We start from the raw sequence: 15,465 nt of genomic DNA on the forward strand, positions 1-15,465 counted from the left end.
GCAAACACAAGTAATCTATCTGGTCCCAGTGAGCTGAATAATTCAATGGGCAGATTAGTTATTGTAATGAGACCTAGTGAATGTGTGATGCCTAGTTGTCATATCTCTCATTCTGATGTGCTGCGGCCTCCTTCATTTGCATTGATTTGCTGTCCGGTTCATTGCTCTCTCGAGTGATGATGAGGAAATGCCACTGTACGTTTTCTGTTGGCCTAATTGATTGTGGGCTGCATGGAGCCAGACACGGTCAGACTGTGAATGCCAGAGCAGGTGTTGATTTGCTGGGCAGGCAGGAAGTATGTCTTTTGGGCTGATCAGGGGCGATGCTGTCTTGGCGTTGTATGAGAATTAACTAGTGAAATGATTACAAGCTTCTTATCTATCGTTAACTGGCTGGTTTGAAATTAATCATCATCATGGAGGTCTTGTTAATACTGTAGTAGTCTAGTTATACACTGTAGCATCCTCTATTTCCCTCGCCATCCACTCATCTGGATGCCATTCATGGCTTTATGCAGTATATACTCGTGGATGACCAAAGCACTTATGGGTTGAATATGAATGGCCCTGACTCAGTGAATGATGTGCATACTCTATGATTTCGAAGCCCATCTCATTGCACCATGACTAATTTGCTCTATATCATTTCCATGTAAAAGAACCCATGAGCACCAACGTGAAGTTAATAGGAGAATGTCAAATTGGGTCTCAAATGAAAGCTAAGTCAATTTTTTTGTGTGGAAATTAAGGCATGGAAAAGGGGTTTTAGAAAACGTCTACCAGAAAAAGTCTTAGAAGGTATTAGAAATACATCAAAACACAATATTGTTGAAGTAAAGACCCCTGCCAACAATTGTTTTTGTATGATTTTATTTTATATTTTATAAACAATACAAACATACACATACAAACGAGAACATCATACCTACCCAGACCCACTAACACACACCCCCATCTCCAGCACCTGCATCACTTTCCTCCACATGGCCTGAAACTCAATTTTGCTTCTCTCTGTAGCCCACGCACTTTCAATATTTAAATAATAAATCATTCAATTTTTCCATTGTGTTAATGATGGTGGATTGATTGATTTCCATGTTTTTAGTATACATTTTTTGAAGATGAGTGATGAGAAGAGAATTGTGCAACCCATCGGGTATCTCACTACACCCCCATATGCCATGTCTTGAAATATGCAGACAGATGGATTAAAAGTCAATTTACATTGTAGTACTTCTGACAGTCAACTTTCTAGCTCTGCCCACAACATCCAGACTTTATAGCATTCCCAGAAAGCATGGATTATTGAGTCATTATTAGTTTTACACTTAAGACATGACTCTGCAGTTGTGCTGTAGAATTTGAATAACTTTTGTATAATTAATTATATGCATTAGTTTATACTGGATTAAGCATACATTTTCGTTAACTGTAATTTTGTTAGTTATGTTCCAACATTCCCTCCATCTTGTGCCACATCAGTTCTTTTTAAGTCTTGGTTCCAGTAGTTTATATTTTTTTCTAAGAGATTGTCAGTTGGATATGCTCTCCTCAAGGTTTTATATATCTTTCTTATCATATGAATATCCTTTTATGACTCCAATTAGATTCCCTTAAGATTGCTCTGATGTCAAAAAGAATAGACATTTCGTGACATGTAACTTTTAAGTTGCATGTTGTTGAAACTATCCACATTGGTCAGTCCAAAATTACTTTTTAATAAATGCCTTGCAAGAGTTAGATCTCCCTTGGCGTTTTTCCTATTTTGTTGCATTACAACCTGTAATTTAAATGGATTTTTATTTGGATTTCATGTAATGGACATACACAAAATTGTCCAAATTGAAGTGAAATTAAATAAATAACTTGTTTCAAAGAATTCTAAAAAATAAATAACGTAAAAGCGCTGTGTGCATATGATTTCGCCCTCTTCGCTATGAAGCCCCTAAATAAGATCTGGTGCAACCAATTACCTTCAGAAGTCAGATAATTAGTTAAATAAAGTCCACCTGTGTGCAATCTAAGTGTCACATGATCTGTCACATGATCTCAGTATATATACACACCTGTTCTGAAAGGCCCCAGAGTCTGCAACACCACTAAGCAAGGGGCACCACCAAGCAAGCGGCACCATGAAGACCAAGGAGCTCTCCAAACAGGTCAGGGACAAAGTTGTGGAGAAGTACAGATCAGGGTTGGGTTATAAAATAATATATGAAACTTTGAACATCCCACCATTATTTCCATTATGAAAAAATTGAAAGAATATGGCACCACAACAAACCTGCCTAGAGAGGGCCGCCCACCAAAACTCACGGACCAGGCAAGGAGGGCATTAATCAGAGAGGCAACAAAGAGACCAACGATAACCCTGAAGGAGCTGCAAAGCTCCACAGCGGAGATTGGAGTATCTGTCCATAGGTTCACTTTAAGCCGTACACTCCACAGAGCTGGGCTTTACGGAAGAGTGGCCAGATTTTTTTAATTTATTTTTTTAAAGCAAACACGTTTGGTGTTCGCCCAAAGGCATGTGGGAGACTCCCCAAACATATGAAAGAAGGTACTCTGGTCAGATTAGACTAAAATTGAGCTTTTTGGCCATCAAGGAAAATGCTATGTCTGGTGCAAACCCAACACCTCTCATCACCCCGAGAACACCATCCCGATGTTTTTCCATCGGCAGGGACTGGGAAACTGGTCAGAATTGAAGGAATGATGGATGGCGCTAAATACAGGGAAATTCTTGAGGGAAATCTGTTTCAGTCTTCCAGAGATTTGAGACTGGGACGGAGGTTCACCTTCCAGCAGGACAATGACCCTAAGCATACTGCTAAAGCAACACTTGAGTGGTTTAAGGGGAAACATTTAAATGTCTTGGAATGGCCTAGTCAAAGCCCAGACCTCAATCCAATTGAGAATCTGTGGTATGACTTAAAGATTGCTGTACACCAGTGTAACCCATCCAACTTGAAGGAGCTGGAGCAGTTTTGCCTTGAAGAATGCGCAGAAATCCCAGTGGCTAGATGTGCCAAGCTTATAGAGACATACCCCAAGAGACTTACAGCTGTAATTGCTGCAAAAGGTGGCTCTACAAAGTATTGACTTTGGGGGGGGGGGGGGGGGGGGGGTTCTGTTCTCAAGTTCTGTTTTTTGTCTTATTTCTTGTTTGTTTCACCCCCAAAAATATTTTGCATCTTCAAAGTGGTAGGCATGTTGTGTAAATGAAATTATACAACCCCCCCCCCCAAAAAAAATCTATTTTAATTCCAGGTTGTAAGGCAACAAAATAGGAAAAATGCCAAGGCAGGTGAATACTTTCGCAAGCCACTGTGCGTGTAGCCTACTTGGACACCAGGTCCCCACATTTCCCACTCTCCCACGCTGAATAGCCTGAAGCCAAAGGGATTTTCTCGCAGGATCTATTTCCCTGCGTGGGAGCATTGCGAACCGTAGGTTGGAATTTTTTACCTGGTTACACGTACATTGAACAATATAGCAGCTGATTGGTTCCCAATCAGAGGCAGCTGTCGATCGTTGTCTCTGATTGGGGTTCATACTTAGGCAGCCATGTTGCCTACCTTAGTGGTGGGATCTTGTTTCTGTTTCTGGTTTGGCTTGTGTATGTAGCCATTAGAACTTCACGTTACGTTGCTTTTGTTGTTTTTGTCGAGTGTTTACTTCTTTATTAAACATGTAAGCATACCACGCTGCACCTTGGTCTGATCCTTTACACAACGAACGTGATAGAAGATCCCACCACCAACGGACCAAGCAGCGTGAACAGGAGGAGCAGACATCATGGACATGGGAGGAGATATTAGACGGAAAAGGATCCTGGACGTGGGAGGAGATCCAGGCAGGTATGGATCGCCTTCCTTGGGAGCAGACAGCGAGGGAGGAAAAACGGTGACTCAAAAGGTCCCGATCACTAAGGAAGCCCGAGAGGCAGCCCCAAGAAAAAAAAATTGGGGGGGCAAACGGGGTGGTGGGAAAAGTAGCAGGAGGCCCTGAAAGACCTGCATCTCAGCACTCTGAGAGAGGAGACCACCACCTTACGGGGGCAGATAGATAAGAGGGAGCAGGAGCTCTCCTTTCAGAAGGAGGCGCTGCAGGTGGCCCTAAGGGAGAAGGAGTCAGTGGATGCACGGAGAGAGGAGCTGGCTAGGCAACAGGAGGAGCTGAGAGAGGAATTAACTCTAGAGTAAAAGAGAACGCAGTCCTTAGAGCATAGGCTGGCGGAGCCAGGTTTCAGAGTAGAGCCAACTCCCCGCACTCGCGTTAAGGATCGTGGAACCATACAGGCACCCTGTTATGCTGTGATACGCACTGTATCTCCAGTGCGCATTCACAGCCCGATGCACTTGGTGCCCGCGCCCTGCTCTTGCCAGGCTAAAATGAGCGTTCAGCCAGGACGGGTTGTGCCTGCTCCTCGCACCAAACCAGTGGTGCGTGTCCCCAGCCCGGTATGGCCCGTGCCTGCTCCTCGCACCAAACCAGTGGTGCGTGTCGCCAGCCCGGTGCACCCCGTACCTGCTCCTCGCACCAAACCAGTGGTGCGTGTCCCCAGCCTGGTACGGCCTGTGCCTGCTCCTCGCACCAGACTAGTGGTGCGTGTCCCCAGCCCGGTACGGTCCAGTCCAGGGTCAGAGCAGTCCGCTCCACCGGTGCCCAGTCCAACTCCGGTCAGCTGCTCCACTCCTGTGCCAGAGCAGTCCGCTCCACCGGTGCCTAGTCCAGCTCCGGTCAGCTGCTCCACTCCAGTGCCAGAGCAGTCCGCTCCACCGGTGCCTAGTCCAGCTCCGGTTAGCTGCTCCAGTCCAATGCCAGAGCAGTCCGCTCCACCGGTGCCTAGTCCAGCCCCGGTCAGCTGCTCCAGTCCAGAGCCAGAGCAGTCTGCTCCACCGGGGTCCAGTTCAGCTCTGGTTAGCAGCTCCACTCCAGTGCCAGAGGAGTCCGCTCCACCGGTGTCCAGTCTGGGTCCGGTCATCTACTCTCCCACACCAGGGTCCAGACAGGACTTGGTGCATCGCGGGAGGACTGCAGAGCCAGAACCAGACGTCAACCCCTCTCCAGGGTCGGGGCCTCCCACACCAGGGTCCAGACAGGGCTTGGTGCATCGTGGGAGGACTGAGAGGGGAAGCATCGCGCCGGGGTCCAGACCGGACCAGGTGTGCAACGGGGAGCCAGAAAAGGAGAGGACCGTAAGGTTGACGTCGCGCCCGGAGCCGCCACCGAGGCTAAATGCCCACACGGACCCTCCCCTAATGAGTCAGGTTTTGCGGTCGGAGTCCGCACCTTTGGGGGGGGGGGGAGGGTACTGTCACGCTCTGACATAGAGATCTCTAGTTGGTTTGGTCAGGGTGTGAATATCTGTGTAGATCTAGAATGTGTATATCTATGTTGGCCGGGTTTGGTTCCCAATCAGAGGCAGCTGTCGATCGTTGTCTCTGATTGGGGATCATACTTAGGCAGCCATGTTGCCTACCTTAGTGGTGGGATCTTGTTTCTGTTTCTGGTTCGGCTTGTGTATGTAGCCATTAGAACTTCACGTTACGTTGCTTTTGTTGTTTTTGTCGAGTGTTTACTTCTTTATTAAACTTGTACGCATACCACGCTGCACCTTGGTCTGATCCTTTACACAACGAACGTGGCAGCGGGTGCAGACATCTACTCTAGGGGAAACATTGCTTTGTGCCTTGAAATTCCGTTACCAAAACCCCACATATCTTTAAGATATTTTCTCATTTCTCTCCCTCATGTGGAGGGAGGATAATGAAAGTAAACAGAAGTAACAAGTAAAGGTAGACCTATCAATTAGTTATAGTGTTTTTACTGATATCAATTTTGTTTATGAATTATTGAGTGATTAAAACTCTAAATTCTGTTACCAATCCATAACAGAATTTCAGAAAAATCTGTAACGTAATTTCTGCAACTGGTCATAAAACCAGACCATGGGAAAGTCTTAAGTGATTTCCTTTCCTATCTTAACTTTATAGAATTATTTAATGAATTAGTATGTGCAAATGTGGCAGTGAATATGACAGAACACTAAAGTATAGTTTATGATACTTCATTATACATAGAGCTAATGTTCTTATGCAAATTAAACCAATTAATAAATGCCCAGGAGTTTTTTGACCTTTCTATCAATCATACTTTTATATTCAAAAATGTATGCAGAGTTTTCAGGAATATTCAGCTACTTTTGGGGGGAAAAGTAGTGGGAAATGAGGGAGATTATTTATATCTGTTCAGGCTCTGAGCTAATCTAACATGATTGACAACTGTCAAGTAGAAGGGTAACCTATGGTTGGTAATTAAATCCAGCTGAATGTTGTACTGCTGTTGGTCAACTACAATTTATTTAATTATTTAATTATTTATTAAATTATATTTAATGAATGTATTAGGTCAGAGATAGGATGCTACAGGTCTCTCTCTCTCTTTAACTCTCTCTCTCTCACACACACACACACACACACATCATCCTTTTTCGTTCTCACAAGACAAACTCAATATGTCGCTCACAACAAAGGGAACTAACAAAGAAAATCACGTTGACAACCAAAACAAAACAGAAAGGGGTTCAAAAGGGGTTCTGAAAGGGACCCATGTGCGTGTCCACTGAAAGTTGTCAAAGCCACTAGCAAGGGGTTCTAAAAGACACCCACCCTGGATACCCACTAGGTTTGCCTCCGAAAAGACAAACTAAAAGAAAAACCCACAACAACTTAGGATAGGGAGTAAAAAGAATATAGAGCAAAACAAACAAGGGAAACACCAAAAATCAGGCTTCTTTCAAGCTTACATAGGTTGAGCTCGAAATCGCACCTCAGCTGACGTGAAGTGTAGCTCTCCCAACATTTCTCAAGGACTGGGCCAGTCACTCTTAAATATCACCTGGGCTAGCACATTTACATTTACATTTTTTTTTATTACATTTTAGTCATTTAGCAGACGCTCTTATCCAGAGCGACTTACAGTTAGTGAATACATATTTATTTTTTTATACTGGCCCCCCGTGGGAATCGAACCCACAACCCTGGCGTTGCAAACGCCATGCTCTATCAACTGAGCTACATCCCTGCCGGCCATTCCCTCCCCTACCCTGGACGACGCTGGGCCAATTGTGCGCCGCCCATGAGTCTCCCGGTCGCGGCCGGCTGCGACAGAGCCTGGATTCGAACCAGGATCTCTAGCACAGGTGAAACACCTTCCGACTAACGAGATGGACAAGTCACCACAGGTGTAACACATACTTACTAACGAGGTGACATCAATCGGTGCACCCTACGTGCTAACGTGCTAACTTGCTATCTCAAAATACTAATGGAAAAACCAAAACCTGTAACACAATGTACAGATAATGTAAGGCAAATTGAATTTATCATATGCACCTCCAACCTACTTACATGGTTTAAGCATGAGAAAATGTGCATTTCATTTCTATAAGCCCTGTTCTCTCTCATGCTATTGGGGTTCTCTTGAAGGTCTGATTCAATTATTTTTTCTTTCACAGCAGAAGTAACTTGTTTTCATGGTAAAACTGTTTGCCTAGCTAAAAAGATTACCACCTCAAATAATTCAATTTCTGTTAACTGATTGATTTCGACAAAAACTTTAAAATGCATTGCATTTATAATCAAAAGTTAATTGGAGGGGTGTGTCAGATTCATTTTTAACTAGAATGTTTTCAACCAATTATTTTTGCTCCTATCCAAATGAACATGGCACTTACTGCACTGCAAAGATAACATTGATAGAGATTATCTGATAAATACAAAATGTACAATAATGTCTAGCCATAGACACAAGGTATTTGTGAATCAATGAACTAAATCTGAACCAATTCTGTTTGTCTGCATTGCAGGTCCTTATCTCTCCAGAGAACCCAATGACACCATGGTCACCTTCTACCACACACACACACACACACACACACACACACACACACACACACACACACACACACACACACACACACACACACACACACACACACACACACACACACACACACACACACACACACACACACACACACACACACACAGTGGACTGAGGCTGGTCATTACTACAGAGGACCCACATGAAGAGAGCCAGTCATCTGATCCAGTCCCATCCATTATTCATCTTGCTGGGGGAAAGACGGTCGGTCGGCACCTCAGAGAGACCCAGGAACCCCATCTATCCTCATGAGCGCAGGAAAGACACACACGAGTGGCGGGAGCCTGCAAAACTGCAAAAGAGAGAAGCAGGTACAACAGAAGTTTGGAAGTGTGTGTGAGTTTTGGGAGTGCAATAACAAAGTTCTGTCCAAAACGTTCCTTTTGTTGTCAAATATTTTCTCTAGGACTCTGCAATGTTATATATGAAAGACCATTTAAAATCATTTTGGATTCTCATCAGAAGTAGGCAACACACTCTGCCATACATTAAACCCTATGGTTTGTTCTAAGGCATATAACAAAGCGCCTTGTTTATGTCCAAAGACACCAAGCTCACAAAACTGTCTCAGAATAGCTCTACCGGAAATATTCTAATAAATCCAATAAAGTAAATGCAGGGTTATTACAGAATAATGTGTGTATACAATCCCTGACAGCTGCCTATCATCTAATTTCCTAGTAAAGAAAGTAGCAGCAGGGAAATACCTTGTGTATATATCTGAGTGACAGGCAGGGCTGGCAAACTGCCAGGGATAATGACATCAGAAATGAATTTTATGGGAGGGAATTCAATCTGTAGCGATAGAAACGTCTCAGACATTAGAGTGAAGTTCTAAAATGCTATCTGCTCATCCCCTGAAATGAGGATTGACACAAACTCTCAGAGAATAGATTAGCTGTCCTGGCTTCTTTTTGACACAATAAAAAGAAAAATGAGATTCAACATTATCATGCAGACTCCTTCATGCACACTTCCTTGTGACACTATTTCACCCAGGTCTATTTGTTGAAGATAAGACTGATAGGTGTAGTTATTGCACAGAGAGAAGAGAGAGAGAGAGAGCGAGAGAAAGAGAGAGCGAGAGAGAGAGAGAGAGAGAGAGAGAGAGAGAGAGAGAGAGAGAGAGAGAGAGAGAGAGAGAGAGAGAGAGAGAGAGAGAGAGAGAGAGAGAGAGAGAGAGAGAGAGAGAGAGAGAGAGAGAGAGAGAGAGAGAGAGAGAGAGAGAGAGAGAGAGAGAGAGAGAGAGAGAGAGAGAGAGAGCGAGAGATGGAAAGAGGGAGAGAGAGATGCAAAGGCACTGTGTGTAGAATATTCTGTCAGCTATTTTTAGAGAGCAAATTGGTGAACTGTACTGTTTCTTGCTTAGCTATAAGTAAAACCATTGTTTGAGATTAACCCTCTAGATACACATGTGCTTGAAACACATGAATGACCTGTTTTGTACTGAACAAGGTTTCCTGGTGATGCTATTAGTCCCTGAGACTGTGGACCCGGTCAGACCACTGGGCTGTGTGGGGTGGAATGACTGATGCACACACACACACACACACACACACACACACACACACACACACACACACACACACACACATTCATTGACAAAGTTTAACACTGAATCCCATATAATGTAGCCTATAGGGATACTGCCTACTACATCATAATTCGTGACAAACTGCTCCACTCAGGGAATAACGTAGGGGGCGCTCTTTGAGTGACAATGGTTAATGTCAAACTGTGTAGGTAGCCTACTACTTGATAAAACAAACTATAACTGCACGATGTTTTCTGAATCGTGATCTATGATCGTGATAGACATTCTGACAACTAACGAAAAAGTTCCATTAAACGCTGTTATTGACACATTATTGCTCGTATTATAGGGACACTAGTAATAAACTAATTTGAAAAGGGGTTTAGCATAGAAAGCAACTTCATACAGTATTAGGCCTAAAGACAAAACAGAAAATAACATCGTACTATATACTTATTTTTGATAGCCGATTAAGTGTTAATTGGACTGGGAATAATTAACAACATTGATAATTAATGCACATAGCCTATCCAGTTTATAAACATGTTATAATATTTATTTTAGCCTAAACTTGACATTTGTCACAAATCACACATCACAAATACTGAACTATGGGTGGAATTATGCAAAACATAATGTAAGTAACTCTAAAAAGCACGCAGTGTTATTTGACAGAAGATTCCCTATTTGCGCCCTCCCTCCGCTCGCATCCCATGGCGGTCTCTAGGTGATTTAGCGCCGCCAGTCTCGAGCAGGTGTCCAACATGGCGAACACGGGAAACGGATCTCTCACTATTTCTCTCTCTCTTTTCGTGATATCAGCGGCGTTTCTTCTAAAAGGTAGGACTACTTACTCGAATTGTTTGAGCTCATGGAGTGAAAGAACATACCTAAAACGTGAGATGGTTGGTGCGGTATGCGCGTGAGCTTCTCCTAAATCTCAGCATCGTCACTTGGCTTCTTTTGATCTTACTTCAACTTGCAACGTTTTCTATGGAGTCATTGCTGTAACCCTATATACAAAACAGTATGCCATTGGGTTTGGGGGACCTTTGGATAGCACGTCCGTCCTTTTTATAATCGGAAAGTAGCCTGTTATGTAGGCTATGTTGCACATCAAAAGTGGTGAAAATGAGTAAATGAGATAATCTACAAATAGCTTACTATTTTCATTCATAAAAAATAACATAGGCTACAGTGTAACGTCAAGCTACCACTGTAACTTAAATGTGCCACATAATTGCCAGTGGAAGAGTTTCCTCGGTGTAACATGAATAGAGTGGTCAGGGTAAATGTATTGCAAATGCTCACAGTTGCTAATATTTATGTTCAGTAACGCGAATGCCTATTCTACTCTACTCTAAACGGAGGTCTGCGCTTTAGTGCGCTGAAAAACACGCAATGCAGCTACATACAGTAAACTGCACTCACGTCAGTGTCCCCTTCACCGCTGCGGTGAATAGGTTTCGGCGCATAGGCTCCTACCCACAACATACCTCCTTACTATTATCGTATTATACAGGTTGACAGTCAGAGCTTGTCTACGTATTATTTCCCGCGAATAGTTGCTGGATTGCAAAGAATTTATGACCTGCCTGACTGTTCCCGTTAGTTGTAGGCTACATAGACTGAGGTGCGCTGATACGGTGCACGCACTAGCCTACAAGGTAAATTATGTCCAGAACCACGCCAGTATAATTTCAAATAGTCAGCTTCAGACACTGTAGCCAAAGATCTTTTCATAATCTTTTCATTTACCCTACTGTTGTAGTGTGGACAGTAGCCAAAAAGGTAGTTTTTTTGCCTCATGGTTTGTCGCTAATATGCAGTCAATTGATAAGATCCATTATTTTAAATGATGAGCATAACATTCTTTACAGGTGTCTTATGTTGCTCAGATGTAGCCTTTAATTTTCGCAACTCAAAATCAACAGGTCTCTCTCTCTCTGTGTGTGTGTGTGTGTGTGTGTGTGTGTGTGTGTGTGTGTGTGTGTGTGTGTGTGTGTGTGTGTGTGTGTGTGTGTGTTGGATGGATGGATGTTTGGGGGTGGTCTATACAGGATTACACTTTTTGTTGCGCTCAGAAGCCTATCCAAACTAAAGCGACATGGCTAAAGAAATACAGTGCCTACAGAAAGTATTCATACTTATTCCACATGTTGTTGTGTTACAGCCTGTGTTCTCACCCATCTACACACAATATCCCGTAATGACAAAGCGAAAACAGGTTTTTAGACATCTTTGCCAAATGTATTGAAAATGAAATACAGAAATATCTAATTTACATACAGTGAGGGAAAAAGTATTTGATCCCCTGCTGATTTTGTACGTTTGCCCACTGACAAAGACATGATCAGTCTATAATTTTAATGGTAGGTTTATTTGAACAGTGAGAGACAATTGATTTGCATTTTAATGAGGGAAATAAGTATTTGACCCCTCTGCAAAACATGATTTAGTACTTGGTGGCAAAACCCTTGTTGGCAATCACAGAGGTCAGATGTTTCTTGTAGTTGGCCAGCAGGTTTGCACACATCTCAGGAGGGATTTTGTCCCACTCCTTTTTGCAGATCTTCTCCAAGTCATTAAGGTTTTGAGCCTGATGTTTGGCAACTCGAACCTTCAGCTCCCTCCACAGATTTTCTATGGGATTAAGGTCTGGAGACTGGCTAGGCCACTCCAGGACCTTAATGTGCTTCTTCTTGAGCCACTCCTTTGTTGCCTTGGCCGTGTGTTTTGGGTCATTGTCATGCCCATCCACGACCCATTTTCAATGCCCTGGCTGAGGGAAGGAGGTTCTCACCCAAGATTTGACGGTCCATCGTCCCTTTGATGCGGTGAAGTTGTCCTGGCCCCTTAGCAGAAAAACACCCCCAAAGCATAATGTTTCCACCTCCATGTTTGACGGCGGGGATGGTGTTCTTGGGGTCATAGGCAGCATTCCTCCTCCTCCAAACACGGCGAGTTGAGTTGATGCCAAAGAGCTTGATTTTGGCAAACTTCAGACTGGCCTGTATATGTGCTTTCTTGAGCAGGGGGACCTTGCGGGTGCTGCAGGATTTCAGTCCTTCATGACGTAGTGTGTTACCAATTTGGTGACTGTGGTCCCAGCTGCCTTGAGATCATTGACAAGATCCTCCTGTGTAGTTCTGGGCTGATTCCTCACCATTCTCATGATCATTGCAACTCCACAAGGTGAGATCTTGCATGGAGCCCCAGGCCGAGGGAGATTGACAGTTCTTTTGTGTTTCTTCCATTTGCGAATAATCGCACCAACTGTTGTCACCTTCTAACCAAGCTGCTTGGCGATGGTCTTGTAGCCCATTCCAGCCTTGTGTAGGTCTACAATCTTGTCCCTGACATCCTTGGAGAGCTCTTTGGTCTTGGCCATGGTGGAGAGTTTGGAATCTGATTGATTGATTGCTTCTGTGGACAGGTGTCTTTTATACAGGTAACAAACTGAGATTTAAGAGTGTGCTCCTAATCTCAGCTCGTTACCTGTATAAAAGACACCTGGGAGCCAGAAATCTTTCTGATTGAGAGGGGGTCAAATACTTATTTCCCTCATTAAAATGCGAATCAATTTATAACATTTTTGACATGCGTTTTTCTGGATTTTTTTGTTGTTATTCTGTCTCTCACTGTTCAAATAAACCTACCATTAAAATTATAGACTGATAATTTCTTTGTCAGTGGGCAAACGTACAAAATCAGCAGGGTATCAAATACTTTTTTCCCTCACTGTAAGTATTCACACCCCTGAGTCAATACTTTGTGGAAGCACCTTTAGCAGCGATTACAGCTGTGAGTCTTTCTGGGTAAGTCTCTAAGAGCTTTCCACACCTGGATTGTGCAACATTTGCCCATGATTATTTTCAAAATCCTTCAAGCAATGTCAAATTGGTTGATGATCATTGCTAGAGAACCATTTTCAGGTCTTGCCATAGATTTTTAAGTAGATTTAAGTCAAAACTGTAACTCGGCCACTCAGGAACATACACTGTCTTCTTGGTAAGCAACTCCAGTGTAGATTTGGCCTTGTGTTTTAGGTTATTGTCCTGCTGAAAGGTGAATTAATCTCCCAGTGTCTTGTGGAAAGCAGACTGAACCAGGTTTTCCTCTAGGATTTTGCCTGTGCTTAGCTCCATTCCATTTCTTTTTTATCCTTAACGATTACAAGCATGGATTTGCCCCAAACATAACACTTTGTATTCAGGAAAAATTGTGAATTGCTTTGCCATATTTGTTTTTCAGTATTACTTTAGTGGCTTGCTGCAAACAGGATGCATGTTTTTGAAAATGTGTATTCTGTACAAGCTTCCTTTTTTCACTCTGTCATTTGGGTTAGAATTGTGGAGTAACTACAATGTTGTTGATCTATCCTCAGTTTTCTCCTGTCACAGCCATTAAACTCTGTAACTGTTTTAAAGTCACCATTGGCCTCATGGTGAAATCCCTGAGCGGTTTCCTTCCTCTCCGGCAACTAACTTAGGAAGGACGCCTGTATCTTTCCATGGGAGTCCATGGAACTTATTATGTGACTTGTTAAGCACATTTTCACTCCGGAACTTACAATGCCTTGCAAAAGTATTCATCCCCCTTGGCGTTTTTCCTATTTTGTTGCATTACAACCTGTAATTTAAATTGATTTTTATTTGGATTTCATGTAATGTATATACACAAAATAGTCCAAATTGGTAAAGTGAAATGAAAAAAATAACTTGTTAAAAAAAATTCTAAAACATAAATAATGGAAATGTGGTGCATGCATATGTATTCACACCCTTTGCTATGAAGCCCCTAAATAAGATCTGGTGCAACCAATAACCTTCAGAAGTCACATAATTAGTTAGATAAAGTCCACCTGTGTGCAATCTAAGTGTCACATGATCTCAGTATATATACACACCTGTTCTGAAAGGCCCCAGAGTCTGCAACACCACTAAGCAAGGGGCACCACGAAGCAAGCGGCACCATGAAGACCAAGGAGCTCTCCAAACAGGTCAGGGACAAAGTTGTGGAGAAGTACAGACCAGGGTTGGGTTCTAAAAAAATATCTGAAACTTTGAACATCCCACGGAGCACCATTAAATCCATTATGAATAAATGGAAAGAATATGGCACCACAACAAACCTGCCAAGAGAGGGCCGCCCACCAAAACTCACGGACCAGGCAAGGAGGGCATTAATCAGAGAGGCAACAAAGAGACCAACGATAACCCTGAAGGAGCTGCAAAGCTCCACAGCAGAGATTGGAGTATCTGTCCATAGGACCACTTTAAGCCGTACACTCCACAGAGCTGGGCTTTACAGAAGAGTGGCCAGAAAAAAAACATTGCTTAAAGAAAAAAATAAGCAAACACGTTTGGTGTTCGCCAAAAGGCATGTGGGAGACTCCCCAAACATATTTTTTTGGAAGAAGGTACTCTGGTCAGATGAGACTAAAATTGAGAAAAACACTATGTCTGGCGCAAACCCAACACCTCTCATCACCCCGAGAACACCATCCCCACAATGAAGCATGGTGGTGGCAGCATCATGCTGTGGGGATGTTTTTCATTGGCAGGGACTGGGAAACTGGTCAGAATTAAAGGAATGATGGATGGCGCTAAATACAGGGAAATTCTTGAGGGAAACCTGTTTCAGTCTTCCAGAGATTTGAGACTGGGACGGAGGTTCACCTTCCAGCAGGACAATGACCATAAGCATACTGCTAAAGCAACACTCGAGTGGTTTAAGGGGAAACATAAAAATATCTTGGAATGGCCTAGTCAAAGCCCAGACCTCAATCCAATTGAGAATCTGTGGTATGACTTAAAGATTGCTGTACACCAGCGGAACCCATCCAACTTGAAGAAGCTGGAGCAGTTTTGCCTTGAAGAATGGGCAAAAATCCCAGTGGCTAGATGTGCCAAGCTTTTAGAGACATACCCCAAGAGTCTTGCAGCTGTAATTGCTGCAAAATGTGGATCGACAAAGTA

At 43.2% G+C, this 15,465-nt stretch overlaps 1 protein-coding gene across 1 annotated transcript in view; it reads left to right on the forward strand.

Moving 5' to 3' along the window:
- Positions 1-10,248: 10,248 nt before the first annotated feature.
- The window catches only part of LOC311101742 (cell adhesion molecule 1-like), a gene marked incomplete at both ends in the record, with an annotated part of 176,938 nt that continues 171,721 nt past the window's right edge, over positions 10,249-15,465 (forward strand). The window contains one exon of the mRNA XM_084142923.1: positions 10,249-10,324. Coding sequence (XP_083999049.1) covers positions 10,249-10,324 — 76 coding nt within the window. The remainder of the gene's footprint in view (positions 10,325-15,465) is intronic.

This window comes from Coregonus lavaretus, assembly GCF_964263955.1.
Source record: "Coregonus lavaretus genome assembly, chromosome: 26".
NCBI lineage: Eukaryota > Metazoa > Chordata > Actinopteri > Salmoniformes > Salmonidae > Coregonus > Coregonus lavaretus.